The following is a 23,740-nucleotide window of genomic DNA, read 5'->3' on the forward strand; positions in this document are numbered from 1 at the left end:
TCGGGACGAACCCCAGGGCGAGCCCTGTGTTCCGACTCCCTCTGGAGCTATGTCCAGTAGCCTAAGAATCCAATCCATCCTGCACGCAGGTGAGTTGAAAATCTCTCCCCTAAGTCCCTCGATGCAGTGAGCCTGTTGCCAGCAGGACTCACTGAAAATAAAGAACCTAAAAACTTTTTCTAAGCAACTCTTTAAGAGAGCCACCTAGATTGCACCCTTCTCGGCCGGGCACAAAAACCTAACTGAGGCTTGGAGGAGGGTCATAGGGGGAGGAGCCAGTACACACCATGTGATCCTAAAAGCTTGCTTTTGTGCCCTGTCTCCTGCGGAGCCGCTATCCCCCATGGTCCTGACGGAGTCCCCAGCATCCACTAGGACGTTAGAGAAATACACAATAAGTATATCCTGTGAAACACCTATATCAAATAATGATCCTGACGCACTTAGCCCCCCTCAGAGTACAGAATATAGGGATAGCAATCTGAGTGAGATACACGGAAGAGAAATCACACAGCAGCTACAGTATATGCACGCACGCACACAGTCACATGTACAATGCAGAAATTATGACAAGCAATAAACTGCACTGGACTAGCAATACTAAGTAAAGCTATACAGAGTAATAGATATAACAATGCACAGTAAAGACTGGATGAATATCACAGGGTACTTGTACTACATAACCCTGAAGTAATGCACCATTTCTTAACACTGTCAGCAGACATGTAGAATACTTAAGTGTCCTGTAAAATGCACAGTGCTGATAATGCAGGCAGCTTTACAGAGGAGGCTTGCCCAAACAGTCCCAGGATCAGATCAGCATGTGAAGATGGCGCCCAAACGCTGACAGGGAGTGAGGGAGAGAGAGAGATGCAGTTCCAGGGCGGGAACATTTACTCTAAATGGCTCCCTGGGGCTGGGGGAGGGGCTACAGGTCAGAGCCATAACCCCTTGCTGGACTTCACCACCGGGTACTGTGAGCCATATGAAAACTGTTTTTAGTAAAACCGACCTGTGCCCCTGCCCTGGTGGTCTAGTGGGGTACCTACACAGTGTCCACGCCAGCGCGCGTGACCCGCCTCCTAACGGCCGCGCAGGATCTCGATTTCCAGCGGGTCCCGCCTGGGGGACCCTCTTACCTCCTCCCTGAATGCGGCCACGCGATCCCGGAGAGCTGCGGCTGGTGTGTGTGCCTGAAGTAAGAGAACCGAAGCCTCCGCTGAAAGTACCAGTCACCAAGGGACACGGGAGTATACATCGCCGCTGGGGGAGGTGAGGGAGCAGCAGCAGGAGATGTCAGAATAACATCTAGCACAGACAGTGCCTCTGCTGCAGCCCTTAAAGTCTTCAATCTTCCCTTTTAAAAGCTCTTTTCACGGCTGCTGCCTGTTGTATGCCTGCACTGCAGGCACAAACTTACAAACTGAGCTACTGTGCACAGAGGCGGGGTTATAGAGGAGGCGGCGCTGAGCATCTTGGGAACAGTCAAAGCTTTAGCCTGTTGTTGCCTCGGATCAAGATCCTACTCTACACCCCGATGATATCCCTGTGGAACCAAGTGTACCCCGCTGCAGAAATTAATGCTACTTTCTTTCATAAGTAGCACGGAGAATACTAGAATCTAAAAATGAAACATTCTATAACATTTGAAAAAGAACAAGCATACTGGATACTGGAGCCCTGCATGGATGAATCTAAATTTCAAATGGCTTTCCCTCGATGAAACAGATTATTTCGGTGGAGTGCATCAGGATTCACAGTACCTGCCTGCTAGTTACATTGTATATACACATAACCTTAAAAAAAGATTTAATGTTTTAATAAAACAGTAGTTAAACCTTTTCTAGAACACAGAATTACTAAACAAACCTAGGAAATGTGTTTCATAATTGTTGTTATGGGATGTGAAATTCCTTTATTCTATGGTATAAAGTGCTGTAGAACAGCTGGCACAATCTATGACAAAAGGACAGTCACCCCAATGCTGCATACAGTACTTTCATATTAAAAGACATAATGTGCACTGCAAACGTAACTACAGTACAATGGTATTATCCAAAAGTTTAATGAGGTATGACTAATGGAGATGGGTACAGTGTTTTGGCCAAGTTTTTTTAATATGCATATTTAAAAATATACATTATGGTAAGAACTTACCGTTGATAACGGTATTTCTCCTAAGTCCACAGGTTCCACAGGATAACAATGGGATATGATGGAGCGACAGCGGATTGGCACCAAACGATCAAAAGCTTTCAGGACTCCCAGGATGCAACGGGCCCGTCCATATATCCCCACCCACTAGCTCAGGCAAATCAGTTGTATTCCAAAGCAATTAGGCAGGAGCATCATATAGAGCCCTAATCAGGCGAGAAGAACACACATGCACACCTTTCCATACAAGAAGGAAGAGGTTAGTGGGTAGAAGGATCCTCAAATCAGGTGCATCAGGGTGGGATCCCTGTGAAACCTGTGGACTTAGGAGAAATACCTTTATCAACGGTAAGTTCTTACCATAACGTATATATTTCTCCGGCAGGGTCCACAGGTTATCCACAGGATAACAATGGGATTTCCCAAAGCAATTTAGTGGTGGGGACGCTCCTGATTGAACAGGAGCACCTTTGCCCGAATTCAGCGTCATGAGAGGCAAAAGTATCCACGGCATAATGTCTAATGAATGTGTTAATGGAAGACCATTTGGCTGCCTTACATATCTGTTCTGCTGAAGCACCATGTTGTGCTGCCCATGAAACAACTACCTTACGAGTCGAGTGAGCAGAGACATTAGCCGAAACAGGGAGATCAGTTTGAGAGTATGCTTCTGAAATCGTCATTCAAAGCCATCTTGCCAGCGTCTGTTTAGTAGCAGGCCATCCTCTCTTGTGAAATCCGTAGAGAATGAAGACAGAATCTGTCTTTCTGATGGCACTGGTATGATCCACATAGATCCTTAATGCTCAGACCACGTCCAGCGACGCATCTCCCGCAAAAAGCCCCGATACCTAAATAGCCGGGACTACAATTTCGTAAAATAAGGTGGAATTTAGACACCACCTTTGGAAGATATGCAGACCTAGTTCTTGTTGAGAAACGGCATTCATAAGATTCAGACTTCTTGTGTTACACAGGAGGGACAGCAGGTTGAGCTGTCGTATATATGTTAAGTGTTTTACAGTCTGTGATGTATGTCTCACACTTGTTTGTTCCTGTATTCTGAAGGTTACATGAAGGAGAGATGGAGCATGCATGATGGCAGCTCATGCACAGATATACTGTTTTGACTATCAGTTTGTATTATGATCCGTTCCAGTTTCAATATATAAACAAGTTATACCACAAAGAGCTTTCTGGTGTGTGCCTACATGCTTCAAAGATAGCTCAGAGGTGATCCTGACTGCGCTGGTAAAGAACTCTGTAATGACAACAGGTTATGGGCCCAGACACAGACAGTTACCAGAAGCAAAGATTACAAGGATTAAGGCACATGAAACATCTCTGAGAGATCTGTACAGCAACTGTGAGTAAACCCATTAAAACTAAAGGGGTATAGAAGACAAACAGAAAGAGATGGCAAGCAGCACAGATCTTAGACTGGCAGTAACCAAGCTGTCTAATGATAACTACCAGCTGTGGAAATGTAAAGTTGAAATGCTGCTGACTAAGATGATTTGTGGGACGTTACAAACACAGCAAGACCAAATGTTGATAACCAGGAATGGGACAAGAAGAACAGACAGGCACGTGCAACTATAGGCTTATTAGTTGAAGATGATCAGTTAGTCCATCTAAATCAACAAGACACTGCAAAGGGCATGTGGGATACCCTGCAAAGGCTACGTGAAAGAACCAGTTTAAACAGCAAATTATTCCTGCTAAGAAAACTGTACCAAATGAGACTTGGCAAAGGACAGACTACTCAGACCCACAGGAGGAGCTGAAATGCAGCCACACAGTAGCCATACTGTGCAGTCTACCAGACACATACAGTGCACTGATGAACGCTTTGGAAACGAGACCGGAAACAGAACTCACACTAGACTTTGTGAAAATCAGGCATAAAGATGAATATCAGCGCAGGAAAGAAAATCACACAGGATTGCATGGACAGTGACACAGAAAAATCTCTCAAAGTTACAGATACTAGGGTGCATAACAAAGAAACAAGAGCATGCTTTAGATGCAAGAAGATAGGACATTTAAAAAAGGACTGCTCTATATGGAAAGGAGAACAGCAGAAACTATTTTTAAAAGGAACCAAGCAGAAAGCCAAGAATGCACTTACAGACATATGCACAAAGTGGAATATCCCTTTTAAAGTGACAGTAACACATACGAACTTTAGTTGGTACATAGATTCAGGAGCAACAAGTCACATGACAAGCGACAGATTTCTTCACCGAAATTGACACAAGTCATAGAGAAGCAATCTATCTTGAGATGGTACCAATATCACTGCAGAAGGTAAAGGGCATGGTATGCTCATATGCTCCAGTGCTAATGGAAGTGATAGAACAATACCAATTAAAAACGTATTACAGGTTGAGTATCCTTTATCCAAAATGCTTGGGACCAGAGGCATTTTGGATAATGGATTTTTCCGTATTTTGGAATAATTGCATACCATAATGAGATATCATGGTGATGGGACCTAAATCTAAGCACAGAATTCATTTATGTTACATATACACTTTATACTCACAGCCTGAAGGTAATTTTAGCCAATATTTTTTATAACTTTGTGCATTAAACAAAGTGTGTCTACATTCACACAATTCATTTATGTTTCATATACACCTTATACACACAGCCTGAAGGTCATTTAATACAATATTTTTAATAACTTTGTGTATTAAACAAAGTTTGTGTACATTGAGCCATCAAAAAACAAGGGTTTCCCTCTCTCTCTCACTCAAAAGAGTCCGTATTTCGGAATATTCCGTATTTCGGAATATTTGGATATGGGATACTCAACCTGTATATGTTCCCAGATTGGAAGGCGGATTAATATCTGTAAAGTGTTTGACGGATAAAGGGCTTACCGTTAAATTCAAAGATAAAGTGTGCATCATTCAAAATGGAACAGAAACAGTAGCCACAGCCAAAGCAGAACAACACCTGTATCGTCTAGACCAGGGGTTCTCAAACTCGGTCCTCAGGACCCCACACAGTGCATGTTTTGCAGGTAACCCAGTAGGTGCACAGGTGTATTAATTACTCACTGACACTTTTTAAAAGGTCCGCAGATGGAGCTAATTATTTCAATTGTGATTTTGTGAGGAGACCTGCAAAACATGCACTGTGTGGGGTCCTGAGGGCCGAGTTTGAGAACCTGTGGTCTAGACAATGCGGCACAACAGGTGAGATTAAGCACACACGGACACACCGACTGTATTCACATGTGGCACAGACGACTAGGACACTGGCGCCCAGACAGCATTAAGGAACTACAAGAGAGAGGCCTAACAAAGGACCTCACAGTATCAGACTGTTCAGAAACCATGAGGTGTGAATGATGTATAAAAGTTAAAGCCACAAATATGACAGTTTCAAAACAAAGTGAGAACAGAGCCCAAAGACATCTAGATCTCATACACAGCGACATGTGTGGCTCAATGCAAGTACGTACACCAAGCGGTAACAGATATATAGTGACTTTCACTGATGACTACTCCAGATATACGGTTACTTATCTGATCAAAAGCAAGGATGAAGTACTGGACAAGTTACATGATTATGTAACAATAGCTAGAAATATATTTCAAAGAAATCCACTAGTATTTCGTAGCGACAATTGAGGTGAATTCACAGGTAACAAAATATAACACTTCCTGAGACGACTCGATATAGAGCACCACAAGACAGTACACTACACACCAGAACCGAATGGGGTAGCTGGGGGGCGTGGCCTGGCAGGCAAACTGAAAGGAAGGGTCTGGGGATTGCTCCTGCTTCCAGAGGCAAAACTTGCTCTATATAATTCCCATACCGGCTCCTACCCCCTCCTGACTCGCCTCTGTGTGGAGGCTGGACCTCTCTGTACCTGGTGTGCCGATCCCCGGAGCCGGAGGAGGCCTCCTTGCGGGTTGGGGCCTTCGCGCCGGGCAGAAGCCAGGGACTCGATTTGGAGCGGGCCCCGACGGCGGAGTTCGGTCACTGATCAACGCGGCGGGACGACGCCGGGCCTGTGGGGGGTCGCCTCTACCCTCCGGAACTTCACCTGTGGCTCCTGTGTGCGCCGGAGGGAGCTCTGAGATCGCCCGGCGGGGCGGGAAAGCTAGTGTGCGCGGCGGCCTGTCTCCGTCCGGCGCCCGCTGCAGGGACGGAGGGGGGGGGGGGGGCGGCCGGCCCTGCCACAGCACAGCAGACTAAAAAGCGGATCTCCCCCGCTACCCGGAGGCCGCCTATCACCCGCACTCCAGCCGTGCTGGGGGTCCCGCATAAGGAGGCCTGTGGAGATCCCGGCGGCCATCTTTAATCTAGAATACTAACACCCATCCGCAGGAGACAGAGGTGAGAGATCCTGTCCACTGGCCGGACCGTGGCTGGAGGAGATCACCTGCTGACCCTACCTACAGCCCTGCTTTATAGGGTTCACACGAGGTGATAATCTTACCACAAGCCGCCCCAACGCTGCCTGCACTGAACATCCCTATAGCAGGGAGGGACAGGGTTCTTACACCCTAAACCCTGCAAACACCTCTGCTGCTCTTTTTGTCTTATACCTGCCACCAATATAATATATGAGGCTGGGACTCCACCTGCCGATGTTTTTCCTGTTTGATCTCAGTTATACGGGGAGCCCTGCTTCCTCCACAATGTGATCCAGAGGAACCTGCCCTGAGTCGTGGGACCGTCTAAACCATAATAACTGCCCGGTCCCGTCCTTGATACCGGGTACTTGATAGCACAAAGATGCAGTGATCCTTTTCTATAGCTCTACACGTATTCTTCACCATGACTAGGGGTAACAAAAAGCAACACGGCACGGACATGAGCCGGAGCCTAAAAAAATATGCTTACTCAGAAGCTAAATCCTCGGAGCAGGAGACTCCTCTGCGTCCCGATATCTCTGACTCGGAGGACTCGGACCAATCTCCTCTGACCCGAAAGGATCTTCATTTATTATTTCGTGAAATCCAGGAGACGAGGAAATCTGTACAGGCGGAGGTGCATACGGCCATTGCATCTCTCAAAACCGATATTAACGACCTTGGAGACAGAACAGACCACCTAGAGTCTAAATTAGATGAAGTGGTCGCCTCTCAACAAAGCATGGGCGACGAGATTCAGGGCCTCAAACAGGAAATGCATCTGCTCTCAGAACGCCAAGAGGACCAGGATAATCGGGCACGCCGGAATAATCTCCGCATCCGCGGCATTCCGGAAGATGTAAACATGACGTCCTTGGACGACTACCTCAAAAAGCTATTTAAGCATCTGTCGCCCTCAACATCGGCAGACCGGTTCTTGTTGGACAGAGCCCACAGGGCATTAAGACCCCGCTCTCAAGATCAGACTCAACCCAGAGATGTCATCCTGCGATGCCATTATTATTCGGCTAAAGAGGACCTACTAAGGGAGGCTAGGAAGCTTCCCAAATTGGACTTCTTGGGTCACTCTCTTCAAATATTCCAGGACATTGCTCCCAGCACCTTGCTTAAAAGAAAGGAATTCCGTCCCATCACCTCAGCTCTACGTGAAAATGGCATCCGCTATAGGTGGGGATTCCCCTTCCGCATTCTGGTGTGGCACCATAACCGCCTCCACTCGGCTAGGGACATAGCCGAAGCCAAGGATCTCCTACGTAACCTGGGTATCCACATACCTCCGAGCCTGACTGAGTCTCCACAACGGACATTTAAGGCCTCCTCTGCTGAGCAGTCTGTAACCCCGAGACGCTCCCTGAATAGAGATTGGTCACGAGTGCCTTCGGCACGGAAATCCAGCTCTGCTGGTCCTATTATATGATGCCTTATATGTCTAAACGCTCTTTTATTTAGATAATTTGTTACCTCTTCATATGTTACTCCGAGATGTTGTAATCTTTCTCTTTTCCAGTTCCTATCTCTCTACTAGACCAGGACCCCCTGTACACGGTATATCCAACTGACCAACTAACCTTTAGGAACACAGCCAAGTGTTCGGGAGGAATATGGGGCCGAGGCCCCCCTTATGGGGGATATGTCCCTCTACGCTGGAGCTGTCACTTAATGTTTTATTATGTGTTAAGGGCTATTCTCCGCCCAAGGAAATGCCTGCCTCGGCCTTAGATGGTCCCTCTTATATTTCTAGATATCCTATATGGTGACGGAGAACGGGAAATGTAGTATACTCCTGTATCCTCTTAACATAGGTTCCTAGACTTGGGGCACCTTGGTGAGTGCCTACCACCCTCGATGCATCTGGTCAGACCAGGCCGCGTCCCCATAGATGGGTCTTATACCCTAACCCGGTCGTTGTCACTTAGTGACCCCGTTTGGTTGTCCCTTGACCGGCATGTTAGACCAGATGTTGTTGCTTCTGGTCTCCAACTTCCCCCTCCTCCCTATCTTTCCCGAGCCTTGCTTCCCCTGTTTCTATGTTCTTTTTCTTTCTGTATACATATTTGTAAAGATATCCGTCGACTGCCATATGCATTTCCATTACAATTTCTGTTTTGGTCTCTTATAGGGCTGCGGTGTCCGGAGGGAGTTGATGAAGCGTTCCGAATGATTGCTGGCGATGGCTCTTAAAGTCTATTCACACAACGTCAAAGGTTTGAACAGCCCAAATAAACGCACCAAGCTATTCCTTTCTCTTAAAAGGGCCAGGGGTGACCTAGTTTTCTTACAAGAAACCCACTTTAAGAAATCCCTCCACCCTGATTTAAAGTCCAAAGCTTACCCTATCACATTTCATGCATGTGATGCTACACATAAGAAAAGGGGGGTTTCCATTATGATAGCTACCCACCTTACGTTTGAATTGCTGGACAGCCATGCGGATAAATTAGGTAGATGGCTTATTCTAGTTGGGAAACTAAATGATAGCTTATGTACCCTTGTTAATATTTACGCCCCGAACCAAAGCCAAGCAACATTCTTCAGGAAGCTGAGTGCATACTTGACTAGACTAAGTAGAGGTGAGGTTATCATCGCTGGAGATTTCAATGAGGTGCTCGACGCCTCGTTGGATAGATCCTCCCCTCCGTCTCCCAGCTCTTCTAGTCACCCCCGCCCGACCCCGGCATCTCTAACTCTACTAGAACTTCTGAAACTCCACCTGTTATTTGACTCTTTTAGATTAACTGATCCTAAGACCAGAGACTACACTTTCTTTTCCTCTGTACACAAGACCTACTCTAGAATTGACATGATACTACTCAGCCGGGACTTGTCCTCTAGATTGAAATCCACTAGCATACTCCCTATGATATGGTCCGATCACTGCCCAATCACCGCTGATCTCCAATCCATCGCCTCACGCCCCCCTCCTACTTCCTGGCGTCTGAACGATTCTATACTGCATAGCCAGGAAGTTACCAACCAGATCAAAAATTGCCTGGCCGACTACTTTCTTCTCAATGACCTCCCGGAGACCTCTCCGGTTACTCTATGGGAAGCACATAAAGCTGTGATACGTGGCCATATGATCAGCCAGGCATCTAGGCTTAAAAAATCTCGGGAACTTAGCTTCCTCTCCCTCTCTACCAAACTCCAGACCCTTGAACGCCAACACAAAATCTCTCCTACCCCATCTAACTTAGAACCCCTGCTGGAAGCTAGAAACGCAATCTCACTCTCTCTATCAGAACGTACGGCGAAGACTCTTCAGAGGCTTAACCAGACCTTCTACGAGAAAGGTGATAAAGCCGATAGAATCATGGCCTCCCGCCTTAGAGCACAACGTTCAAGAAATAATATCCTGGCAGTGCAAGCCGAATCTGGTGAGGTTACATATGACCCAGGAGGTATAAATCGAGTGTTCAGAGAATATTATACCAAACTCTATAATTTAAATCCCACTAATTTGGATTCCGGCCCCCCTGACGCTCTGATTTCGGAGTTCTTACGTCGGGCCGATCTCCCTCGACTATCCGACACCGACGCTGCGGAGTTAAATAGAGATGTCACCGAGGAAGAGATTACGGCCGTCTTGAGAAATCTTAAATCCTCTAAAGCCCCGGGCCCCGATGGCTTCTCGGCCTCATACTATAAAAAATTTGCTCCCATGTTGGTCCCCCATCTCAAGGTACTGTTCAACGCTGTACTACATGGCACCCCATTCCCAAGTAATATGTTGGAAGCTAGAGTTATAGTCATCCATAAAGAGGGCAGAGACCCACGAAATTGCGCTAATTATAGACCAATATCCCTATTGAATCTAGATATTAAAATCTATGCAAAGATTTTGGCTAACCGTCTCAATGGTGTGCTCCCGGGCCTGATACATTATGACCAGGTGGGCTTCATCCCTGGACGCCAGGCCAGGGACAACACTAGAAGAGCGATTGACCTTATCCAATTGTTGAATAGCAGGTAAACCCCATCTATTATTCTCTCTCTCGACGCCGAGAAGGCGTTTGACCGTATCTCTTGGCCATTCTTATATCAGACTCTACAGGTATTCGGGATTTCGGCTGAATTTCTGACTGGGGTCTCCGCCCTCTACACCTCTCCCATAGCTAGGGTTCTCACTAATGGAATACTATCTCCTTCCTTCCCGCTCTCCAATGGGACCAGACAAGGATGCCCTCTCTCCCCCCTGGTGTTTGCCATGGTCATTGAGCCACTAGCTGCTATGATAAGAAACTCTGGCGATGTTCGGGGAGTGAGGATGGGGTCGCAGGAATCTAAGATTTCACTTTTCGCTGACGATGTACTACTATCTCTTACTCGTCCGCAGTCTTCCCTCCCCGCCTTATATCAGATTATAGAGGAATATGGTTCCCTATCGGGATACAAAATACATTTTACTAAATCTGAAGCCATGTTACTGCATGCACCTGGAGACCTTAAGCGCTCCCTGCAGACCTCCTATGATCTTCGATGGCAGACCAACAAGATTAAGTATCTAGGTGTTTATATTACCTCCCATTATAATGCCCTGTATTCAGCAAACTTCCCAAGGTTACTGACCAAAATTAAATCTGACTTGATAAGATGGAGAACATATATCATATCCTGGCTGGGAAGGATTATAGCCCTTAAAATGACAGTTATGCCGCAACTCCTCTACCTCTTCCAGACTCTACCCGTGAGGGTGCCGGAGAGGGTTCTTAGAGATGCCCAGGCCTCATTTGTGAGGTTTGTTTGGAATGACAAGCCCCCACGGATAGCCTTTACTGTGCTCCGGCTTCCCCGCTCAGAGGGGGGCCGAGGATTCCCTGATATCAAATTTTATTATCTAGCCAGCCATTTAAGTCAAATAGTGAACGGCTCTGTAGCGTGGGTCGATTTTACTGCGCTCTCACTGGGAATCCGTTCACTCGCCTCGCTGTGGGGCCTGGGCAAATTGCATTCGCTAGCCCTAAAAAATATCCCCCTCTCACTTAGATTCCACATTTATATCTGGCATAAATATCTTACGAAATATAACCTGTCCTCCGTACACTCCCCTCTTACACCCCTCTGGGACAACCCTGACTTCCCTGTTGGGATCTCACCTCACAACTTCACATCCTGGTTTAACGCCCGGATCCTCGTAGTTCATGATGTCTCCCTAAAAGGCCATTGGATGTCAATAGATGATATCAAAACTAAATTTCCCTCACTAACCCCTCCCTTCTTTGAATATTTTCAGCTCCGACACTTCCTTCTCTCCCTACCCCAGGTTGATACTCTGCGGGATCTTACTCCCTTTGAGTCTATATGTGCTACAAAACCCATAAGCAGAGGACTAATCTCGATGATATATTCTATATTGGTTGGGTCCTCCTCTGGGCCGCAGACCCGCCATGAGGGGGAGTGGGAGAGGGACCTGGGTCCTCCTCCAGATGAAGCCTGCTGGGAAGAAGTTCGGGAAGGTATAGCTAAAAGTTCTATCTCTACCCGACTTAAGGAAACATCCTATAAACTATATTATCGGTGGTATTATACCCCAGACAAACTATCTCGGATGTTTCCCTCTGCCACCCCGGTCTGCTGGCGGGGATGCGGTCAACGTGGTACTCTCCTCCATATTTGGTGGACCTGTCCACGCATTGTTCCCTTCTGGAATAGAGTTCTAGATATACTGAATTCTATATCTGGACTTACACTTAAACTTGATCCATGGATGTTTTTATTGGCCCGTCCACACCCAGACCTTGACACTTTAATAAATAAACTGTTCTCACATATATTAGTAGCGGCTAAATCTGTAATAGCTAAAAACTGGAAGACCTCCGTTCCCCCCACCATACTAGCTTTGAATAACTATATCTGGTTTGTGGCTAATATGGAAAAAATCACCTATTACCTGCATGACTGTCCCCACAAATTTGAACTCGTTTGGGGTCCCTGGCTGTCTATGACATCTCCTCCACTATGAGCCCCAATCCACCCCTTTGTCCCCAAGCCTCGGATCCTTGGCCATGCTGCGCCTGGACTCTCCCTCCGGACACCGCCTTGCTCGTCCAGGTTTTTCCTGGACGTGTAACGGTACGTAGCCCGAATGTCTATCTATATATTATATAGTGTACACACTCTCCATAGTTACAATGGATGTTTTACTTTCTCATATGGCATAAATCGGCACTTCTGTTCTTTTTTTTCTGTCCTACCCCCCCCCCCCTTTTTTTTTTTTTTTTTTTTTCTTTTTCATTATTTACCGATGTTTCTGTTCTCTATATGTGTATGCTCCCCACACAGGGAGACATTTTTGGTTATCTGTTTAGATTTGCATATAATTATTTGAAAAAATTGCCTCTAGGGGAGACAGATTTTTGAATTTTCTGATGCAATTGGTTCTGTATTGTTAATCTCTTTGTCTCTCCTGGAGTAAATAAACAAGTTTAAAAAAAAAGAATGGGGTAGCTGAAAGAAAGAATAGGACTCTGACAGAAATTATCAGACACATGTTAACAGATTCAGGATTACCTGACAAATACTGGGGTGAAGCCGTAATGACAGCCACATACTTACAGAACAGATTATTCTCAACAGTGGAGAAAACCCCATATGAATTATGGCATGGCAGAAAACCTAATGTGAAACACATAAGAGTCTTTGGATGTAAAGCATTTGTGTATATTCCAGCAGTGGAAGGAATCTTTGTTGGATACAGTGAATGCTCCAAAAGATACAGAATTCTGAACCCAAAGACAGATACGATAACCATAAGCAATAGTGTGACCTTCGTGGAGGAACTAAAGGGCCCTACACATTGAGTGATCCGCCGCCGAGCTGCCCGACGGCGGATACGGCCGACAGGCGACCCGGCGGCGGGAGAGGCAGTAACGTGGGGAGTGAAGTTTCTTCACTCCCCCCGTCACCCGGCTCCATAGAAGTGCACGCAAATATGGACGAGATTGTCTATATTAGCCTGCATGCACAGGCGACGGGGCACCAGTGATGAACGAACGCAGGGCCGCACATCGTTCATCGCTGGTGCCTCCACACTCAAAGATATGAACGGTATCTCGTTCATTAATGAACGAGATCGTTCATATCTTTGAGTCTTATCGCCCAGTGTGTAGGGCCTATTAGAAATGAAGTGATGATTCCTGCAGAGCAGATCTGGATAAAGAAGACAACGCTGACTCTAGTGACACCATCACAACAGATGCTGACCAATAGCTTGAAATCAGTCTCGAACCAGATACCAAAGGTATGCAAGAGTGCACCACAGATGAAGTAAGGCACTCGACCAGAGAGAACAAAGGCAAAGCTCCAGTAAGTCTCTCATATAAAAGCTAGCACCATCAGTATACGTGAACCACGCATCATGGGAAGTATCTGACTTACCAGAAAGGAAAGCTGAAAAATGGATAGAAGCAACAAAAGAAGAAATGAAATCCATGCGCGATAATCAAAACATGGACACTAACAGAACTGCCAGCAGGAAGAAAAAAACTATAGGCAGCAAATGGACATTCAAAGTCAAATACAACACAGATGATAAAGTGGAGCGATAAAAGGCCAGATTAGTGGCCAAAGGATATTTCCAAAAATATGGAGAAGACTATGATGAGACATTTGCTCCAGTAGTTAAGCACACAACCATAAGAACATTACTTACAGTAGCAGCCACAAAGGATATGCAAGTGAGACACTTCGATGTAAAGACAGCGTTCTTACATAGCAAGCTAAAGGAGGATATTTACATGGAATAGCCACCAGGTTTCAAAGACCCTGAAAGACCAGACCAAGTATGCAAGCTCCAGAAGAGTATATATGGTCTGAAGCAGGCAGCAAGAGCCTGGAACACAAAATTAAATGAAGTACTCATACAGGAAGACTTTGAGAGAAGCAAAGCAGATCACTGCTTATATGTTAAAGAAATAGCCGACAGGTGGATCTACCTGTTAATCTATGTGGACGACCTTGTAGTATGTTTCGAGCAAGAAGGGGATAAAGTAGAATTGCTGAAGATTCTAAACAAGGAATTTGAAACAAAAGACCTAGGAAATATAATACAATATTTAGGTATTCAAATAGCGAGAGAAGAATATGGCGACTTTACCTTAAACCAGAGACAAAAAATACAGGAAGCCATTGAGGAGCTTGGGATGCAAGATGCAAAACCGGCAAGTACTCCCATGGAGACCAACTACATAAAGGAAATGTATAATGAAGGTACACCATTACCAGACAATCACCAGTACAGAAAGGCAATAGGAAAATTGCTTTACGTTGCCACTATTACCAGACCCGACATTACCACATCAGTAGCAATACTAAGCAGAAAGGTCTCCAAGCCAAGTCAGATGGACTGGAATGCTGTGAAAAGGGTTATACGTTACTTAAAGGGAATCATCAGTTTAGGACTTAAGAGTTCCAGCAAGCAGAAAGTGTAATCTGATTGGATATGTAGAGGCAGATTGGGCTGGAGACTCTAAAGACAGAAAGTCCACAAGTGGTTACCTATTTCTACTTGGTGAAGGACTAATCAGCTGGACAAGTAGGAAGGAATCATGTGTAACACTTTCTTCTACAGAAGCAGAGTATGTTGCGGCAGCTCAAGCAAGTCAAAAAAGTTAATATGGCTGAGACAATTGTTAGCTGATTTGGGACAGCAACCTAAAGAAATCTTTAAAGATAATCAAGGATGTTTCGCATTAGCACTGACAGAACGTGTAAATCCAAGGACCAAGCACATTAATGTGAAGTACTACTTCTTGAAGGATCTACAGGAACAAGGTCTTCTCAACTTGGAATATTGCACAACAGAAGTAGTGGCAACACCCACAGTTGTATTCCCGCCCCCCAGCCGCGTGATTGGACAATTTACAACTGTGGGTGTTGCCCAGGGATATAGTAAGGCGGAGACAGCAGGATCATGGTGACGCTGATGTCAGCAGTGGGATCGCGTCACTTCCTGCTGCTCAGTCCCCTGCTACTTGGATTAACTTAGTTAGTTCCGCTGGCCGGAAGTGGCCGCCGGTAGTCACATGCACACCTGCGTTGTTGTTATGTTCCCTTGGCTCTGGCGGAGTGGGGAGAGTCCCCTTCCGCAATTGGACCATATGATCACATGGTTATCAATTCAAGCAGAATGGGCAGGTGTTTGTAATTGTTTATAATCATTGACTTTGTATATATATGTGGTGTTTGGGGATGGTGAGTTACACTGCTGGCTTTCCCCTGACGAAGGTGCTGTTGCACCGAAACAGCTATTGGAGCTGCCACTTGTTATCATGCATTGAGCTGCTAAGTATCGGCTTTTTCAATATAGCTGTATACTGTACATCAATATTTGCGCGTTGCACTTTTTCTGAAAGATGAATATTCAGTAAAGCTTAATTATTTGCTGCTACTACAGGTGTGCTGGTTTATGTGGACTATTTCTCACAATATTTAGATTTTACTTGTGACCGGGCACCCTATTAGAATCACTGATGGTGTGTGCGTTCCAGTTTGCATTTGTCTATTGGCCATTGCTTTGTGGTTTATGGATTGAACCACTGTGTTTTATACAAATATTACTATGGAGGAAATTTAAAATCATTGTGGATTTGCTACAGTTTGTACCTTTGTTACATACACTTGTGTGGTCATGGATCAAGATGTCTGTGATTTAACAGGCACTAAAAGATTTTTGGAAAAGGACATCTCTAAGATTTTGTTCACTGCTACAGAAAAATTGGCTTTTGACACTGATAGTCCGACTGAAATCTATGCTGATTTGCTTACACTCAAGAAAAGGCTGACTGAGTTGGAATTACATGGCCTCACTTTAACACAGTACCATAAAGATAAATATATTCCAAGGGGCTTCCGAATTAAAAATCAGCCGACCATTGGGTGCAATAGCACAGAATTCTGTAGGCAGTGGTGTCTAATATTAAATCACTGCAGTTTTGATTTGATGATTTTAGTCATCCAGCAGGTTAACACCAAGATTGAGGTTCTCAAAAAGGAGTTGGCTGATTGTTAATCTGCAGGGGTTGAAGCTCTACAATCAGACGCAGGTGGACATTGGTTAACAAAACTGGAAGATAGTGTTTCCTCCTTCAGATCTGAGCTATTGGTGTTTAATAAGAACAAATTTAGAAAATTTAAGGAAGGTTATAGGGATCTTAGGGTATATATCCCTGGCTCACTAATCCAGGTGCTAGAAGAGTGTGGAGTGGGGGTCAAAACAATAGGGGAAGGCGGAGGGGGGACAGGTCATATACAGACCTTGATTCCCAAACCTCGCCCAGTGATTTAGACCAACCCTCCACCAACAGACAGCCTTTTTTAAGGGATTGAGTGTACACCAGAAGTCGGTACAAGGGAGGCAGAGGCCTTGCAGGAGAGGGGGGACCAAGCACCGAAAGGGGCAGAGAAAGAACGTTCACAAAGGGGAACAGACAATGGCAGCCGCTGGTAAGTGTAAATCACCCCCAAGCCACCCCCAGACTTTCCCTGTGTACCTGGCAGCTGTCTGGGATCTAAAAACTAAAGTGTGATGGTCGTGATGTTACAGATTGTCACAATGTTCCCGATCAATGTTTGACAACAAAAATGTAACCCATTTTTTATTTTTTAAACAAAAATCATTTTGGATAGGGTTACATTCATGTTCTTCACCTAATTCACTCATTTAAAAAGACGACAATTTAAGAGCGTTTTTTGGGGGGGAAATAGTCAGTTAAATAGATTGTCGATTTTTGTTTTCCTTCTCTCCTGATGATAAAGTTACCTTGATGCACCTCCTCGTTAATGCTGCAATAGCCTTTATCAGGCCTCTAGACTTGACTCCCTGAAATCTGTGTGGACTTCTACTACCTGTTAGCATCTGTGATCTGCCTCTCGAGAGCTTAGAGGAAAAAAAAAAACAAAAAAAATCATATCTTTGGATTTACAAAGGTAAGTGACAATTGAATTCAAAGACTGAAGTACACAATCCAGTAGTGTAACCAGGGGTGGATTTAGGGATCAGGCTGCCCCTAGTCACATTATAGCCCCCACAAATCAGTCACCCCCCTCATTTCAGATTGCTAACCTCACCCCACTACCAGCTCCCGGACTACAATTTACTGCCCATTGTCCCACTCCCGCCAGTTGCAAAACAAAATCATAAAAAAAGAAAAAAGTCAGAATGACAAAAAAAATAAGAATTTACTTACCGATAATTCTATTTCTCGTAGTCCGTAGTGGATGCTGGGGACTCCGTAAGGACCATGGGGAATAGCGGCTCCGCAGGAGTCTGGGCACATCTAAAGAAAGCTTTAGGATCACCTGGTGTGCACTGGCTCCTCCCCCTATGACCCTCCTCCAAGCCTCAGTTAGGATACTGTGCCCGGACGAGCGTACACAATAAGGAAGGATTTTGAATCCCGGGTAAGACTCATACCAGCCACACCAATCACACTGTACAACTTGTGATCTGAACCCAGTTAACAGCATGATAATAGAGGAGCCTCTAGAAAAGATGGCTCACTACAGCAATAACCCGAATTTTTTGGTAACAATAATTATGTACCAGTATTGCAGACAATCCGCACTTGGGATGGGCGCCCAGCATCCACTACGGACTACGAGAAATAGAATTATCGGTAAGTAAATTCTTATTTTCTCTGACGTCCTAGTGGATGCTGGGGACTCCGTAAGGACCATGGGGATTATACCAAAGCTCCCAAAACGGGCGGGAGAGTGCGGATGACTCTGCAGCACCCAATGAGAGAACTCCCGGTCCTCCTCAGCCAGGGTATCAAATTTGTAGAATTTTACAAACGTATTTGCTCCTGACCAAGTAACTGCTCGGCAAAGTTGTAAAGCCGAGACCCCTTGGCAGCTGCCCAAGATGAGCCCACCTTCCTTGTGGAGTGGGCATTTACAGATTTTTTTTTTTATTTTTTTTTTGGCTGTGGCAGGCCTGCCACAGAATGTGCAAGCTGAATTGTACCACAAATCCAACGAGCAATAGTCTGCTTAGAAGCAGGAGCACCCAGCTAGTTGGGTGCATACAGGATAAACAGCGAGTCAGATTTCCTGACTCCAGCTGTCCTGGAAACATATATTTTCCGGGTCCTGACAACGTCTAGCAACTTGGAGTCCCCCAAGTCCCTAGTAGCCGCAGGCACCACAATAGGTTTGGTTCAGGTGAACGCTGAAACCACCTTAGGGAGAAACTGAGGACGAGTCCTCAATTCCGCCCTGTCCGAATGGAAACTCAGATAAGGGCTTTTACAGGATAAAGCCACCAATTCTGACACGCGCCTGGCCCAGGCCATAGCCAACAGCATGACCACTTTTTCTGTGAGATATTTTAACTCCACAGATTTAAGTGGGTCCAACCAATGTGACTTTTGGAACCCAAAAACCACCTTGAGATCCCAAAGTGCCACTGAAGGCACAAATGGAGTCTGTATATGCAGTACCCCTTTAACAAACGTCTGAACTTCAGGGACTGAAGCTAGTTCTTTTTTGGAAGAAAATCGACAGAGCCGAAATTTGAACCTTAATGGACCCCAATTTCAGGCCCATAGATACTCCTGTTTGCAGGAAATGTAGGAATCGACCCAGTTGAATTTCCTCCGTCGAGCCTTACTGGCCTCGCACCACGCAACATATTTTCGCCAAATGCGGTGATAATGTTTTTCGGTTACATCCTTCCCGGCCTTGATCAGGATAGGGATGACTTCATCCGGAATGCCTTTTTTCTTCAGGATCCGGCGTTCAACCGCCATGCCGTCAACGCAGCCGCGGCAAGTCTTGGAACAGACAAGGTCCCCGCTGAAGCAGGTCCCTTCTTAGAGGTAGAGGCCACGGATCCTCCGTGAGCATCTCTTGAAGTTCCGGTTACCAAGTCCTTCTTGGCCAATCCGGAGCCACTAATATAGTGCTTACTCCTCTCCATCTTATCAATCTCAGTACTTTTGGTATGAGAGGCAGAGGAGGGAACCCATACACTGATTGGTACACCCACGGTGTTACCAGAGCATCTACAGCTATTGCCTGAGGGTCCCTTGACCTGGCGCAATACCTGTCGAGTTTTTCCCAACGGTTTATAATCATGTGGAAGACTTCTGGGTGAAGTCCCTACTCTCCCGGGTGGAGGTCGTGCTGAGGAAATCTGCTTCCCAGTTGTCCACTCCCGGAATGAGAACTGCTGACAGTGCTATCACATGGTTTTTCGCCCAGCGAAGAATCTTTGCAGCTTCTGCCATTGCCCTCCTGCTTCTTGTGGCACCCTGTCTGTTTACGTGGGTGACTGCCGTAATGTTGTCCGACTGGAACAACACCGGCTGACCTTGAAGCAGAGGTCTTGCTAAGCTTAGAGCATTGTAAATGGCCCTTAGCTTCAGGATATTTATGTGAAGTGATGTCTCCAGGCTTGACCATAAGCCCTGGATATTCCTTCCCTGTGTGACTGCTCCCCAGCCTCGCAGGCTGGCATCCGTGGTCACCAGGATCCAGTCCTGAATGCCGAATCTGCGGCCCTCTAGAAGATGAGCACTCTGCAACCACCACAGGAGGGATACCCTTGTCCCTGGTGACAGGGTTATCCGCTGATGCATCTGAAGATGCGACCCGGACCATTTGTCCAGTAGGTTCCACTGGAAAGTCTTGCGTGGAATCTGCCGAATGGGATTGCTTCGTAGGAAGCCACCATTTTTACCCAGAACCCTTGTGCATTGATGCACTGAGACTTGGTTTGGTTTTAGGAGGTTCCTGACTAGCTCGGATAACTCCCTGGCTTTTTCCTCCGGGAGAAACACCTTCTTTCTGGACTGTGTCCAGGATCATCCCTAGGAACAGAAGACAAGTCGTCGGAACCAGCTGCGAATCTGGAATATTGAGAATCCAATCGTGCTGCCGCAACACTACCTGAGATAGTGCTACACCGATCTCCAACTGTTCCCTGGATCTTACCCTTATTAGGGAATCGTCCAAGTAAAGGATAACTAAAAATTCCCTTCCTTTGAAGGAATATCATCATTTTGGTCATTACTTCAGTAAAGACCCGGGGTGCCGTGGACCCTCCCTACAGCAGCGTCTGAACTGATAGTGACAGTTCTGTACCATAACCTGAGATACCCTTGGTGAGAAGGGTAAATTTTGACATGAAGGTAAGCATCCTTGATGTCCCGAGACATCATGTAGTCCCCTTCTTCCAGGTTCGCAATCACTGCTCTGAGTGACTCAATTTTGAATTTGAACCTCTGTATGTAAGTGTTCAAAGATTTTAAAATCGGTCTCACCGAGCCGTCTGGCTTCGGTACCACAATAGTGTGGAATAATACCCCGTTCCCTGTTGCAGGAGGGGTACCTTAATTATCACCTGCTGGGAATACAGCTTGTGAATGGCTTCCAAAACTGCCTCCCTGTCAGCGGGAGACGTCGGTAAAACAGACTTTTTGGAAACGGCGAGGGGAATACGTCTCGAATTCCAATTTGTACCCCTGAGATAACACCTGAAGGATCCCGGGGTCTACTTGCGAGTGAGCCCACTGCGCACTGAAATTCACTGAGAACGGGCCCCCACCGTGCCTGAACTTGTAAAGCCCTAGCGTCATACTGAGGGCTTGGCAGAGGCGGAAAAGGGTTTCTGTTCCTGGGAACTGGCTGATCTCTGCAGCCATTTTCCTCTCCCTCTGTCACGAGCAGAAAAGAGGAACCCTTTTGTCCGCTTGCCAACCAGGACTGCGCCTGATAATACGGCGTCTTATTTTGAGAGGCGACCTAGGGTACATCCCCTTTTTTTTAAGGCAATACTTCCAAATGCCGTTTGGAATCCCTGACCACTTTACTGGTAGAATACAACGCACTTATACTTGATGCCAGTCGGCAAAAATTCCGCTGTGCATCATGCATATATAGAAATGCATCTTTTAATTGCTCTATAGGCAATAATATACTGTCCTTATCTAGGATATCAATATTTCCAGTCAGGGAATCCGACCACGCCAACCCAGCACTGCACATCCAGGCTGAGGCGATTGCTGGTCGCAGTATAACACTAGTATGTGTGTAAATACATTTTAGGATACCCTCCTGCTTTTTATCAGCAGGATCCTTAAGGGCGGCCATCTCAAGAGAGGGTAGAGCCCTTGTTCTTACAAGCGTGTGAGCGCCTTATCCCCTGTAGGGGGTGTTTCCCAACGCACCCTAACCTCTGGCGGGAAAAGGTATACTGCCAATAACTTTTTAGAAATATCAATTGTTATCGGGGGGAAACCCACGCATCATCACACACCTCATTTTATTTTTCAGATTCAGGAAAACTACAGGAAGTTTTTCCTCACCAAACATAATACCCCTTTTTTTTTTGGTGGTATTCATATTATCAGAAAAGTGTAAACATTTTCCATTGCATCAATCATGCAATGAGTGGCCCTATTGGAAATCACGGTTGTCTCTTCACCGTCGACACAGGAGTCAGTATCCGTGTTGGCGTCTGTATCTGAGGTAACGGGCGCTTTAGAGCCCCTGTATGAGACGTCTGGACATGCACAAGCTGAGTAGCCGGCTGTCTCATGTCAACCACTGTCTTTTATACAAAGCTGACACTGTCACGCAATTTCAACAGTACATCCACTCAGGTGTCGACCCCCTAGGGGGTGACAACACTATTACAGACACACTACTTCGTCTCCACATCATTTTTCTCCTCATACATGTCGACACAAACGTACCGACACACAGCACACACACAGGGAATGCTCTGATAGAGGACAGGACCCCACTAGCCCTTTGGGGAGACAGAGGGAGAGTTTGCCAGCACACACCAGAGCGCTATATATATATAGGGATAACCTTATATAAGTGTTTTTCCCATTATAGCTGCTGTATTGTTTATACTGCGCCTAATTTGTGCCCCCCTCTCTTTTTTAACCCCTTTCTGTAGTGTAGTGACTGCAGGGGAGAGCCAGGGAGCTTCCCTCCAACTGAGCTGTGAGGGAAAATGGCGCCAGTGTGCTGAGGAGATAGGCTCCGCCCCTTTCTCTGCGTCCTTATCATCCGTTTTTCTGTATGTTTTGGCAGGGGTTAAATGCATCCATATAGCCCAGGAGTTATATGTGATGCATTTATTTTAGCCATATAAGGTTTTTATCGATTTATTGCGTCTCAGGGCGCTGCCCCCCCAGCGCCCTGCACCCTCAGTGACCGGAGTGTGAAGTGTGCTGAGAGCAATGGCGCACAGCTGCGGTGCTGTGCGCTACCTTATCTGAAGACAGGATCGTCTTCTGCCGCCGATTTCACCGGACCTCTTCGCTCTTCTGGCTCTGTAAGGGGGCCGGCGGCGCGGCTCCGGGACCCATCCAGGCTGAACCTGTGATCGTCCCTCTGGAGCTAATGTCCAGTAGCCTAAGAAACCCGATCCACTCTGCACGCAGGTGAGTCCGTTTCTTCTCCCCTTAGTCCCACGATGCAGTGAGCCTGTTGCCAGCAGGTCTCACTGAAAATAATAAACCTAAACTAAAACTTTCACAAAGAGCTCAGGAGAGCCCCTAGTGTGCACCCTTCTCGTCGGGCACAGAAATCTAACTGAGGCTTGGAGGAGGGTCATAGGGGGAGGAGCCAGTGCACACCAGGTGATCCTAAAGCTTTCTTTAGATGTGCCCAGACTCCTGCGGAGCCGCTATTCCCCATGGTCCTTACGGAGTCCCCAGCATCCACTAGGACGTCAGAGAAATAGGATTTTGGTACTTACCGGTAAATCCTTTTCTCTTAGTCTGTAGAGGATGATGGGGACTCCAAAAGGACCATGGGGTATAGACGGATCCGCAGGAGCTTGGGCACACTATAAAGACTTTAACTGGGTGTGAACTGGCTCCTCCCTCTATGCCCCTCCTTCAGACCTCAGTTAGAAAACTGTGCCCAGGAGAGATGGACATTTCGAGGAAAGAATGTATTGTTATAACACAATGAGTGCCCTACCAGCTCACACCTCAAACACACCGTAGAACTTGGCATTCAGTAGAATACCAGCCAACGGTATGCACAAAAACACAGCCACATGCTGAGAAAATACGTAACACCAACCGTGTGTCCACATAAGCAACAATAACACCCCGCATGCCATGGCATGAACAACGGTATCAAACGCCTGACAGAGAAAAACACATCACCGGGGTGTAATCCAAATCAATAACTGCAGACACAGTACGCACTGGGACGGGCGC

The 23,740-nt window shown here is 46.2% G+C and overlaps 1 protein-coding gene across 6 annotated transcripts in view; it reads right to left on the minus strand.

The window, feature by feature from the left end:
* Positions 1 to 23,740, minus strand: part of DIAPH3 (diaphanous related formin 3) — a 1,416,707-nt gene that overhangs the window by 1,117,368 nt on the left and 275,599 nt on the right. For 5 of the 6 annotated variants that reach the window (XM_063952903.1, XM_063952905.1, XM_063952904.1 and 2 more), the window contains one exon: positions 17,311 to 17,427. The exons of the other annotated variant lie outside the window; for it this stretch is intronic. In XM_063952903.1, the coding sequence (XP_063808973.1) occupies positions 17,311 to 17,427 (117 nt within the window). The remainder of the gene's footprint in view (positions 1 to 17,310; positions 17,428 to 23,740) is intronic. 6 annotated transcript variants of the gene reach the window in all.

The sequence above is a fragment of the Pseudophryne corroboree genome, chromosome 2 (assembly GCF_028390025.1).
Source record: "Pseudophryne corroboree isolate aPseCor3 chromosome 2, aPseCor3.hap2, whole genome shotgun sequence".
NCBI lineage: Eukaryota > Metazoa > Chordata > Amphibia > Anura > Myobatrachidae > Pseudophryne > Pseudophryne corroboree.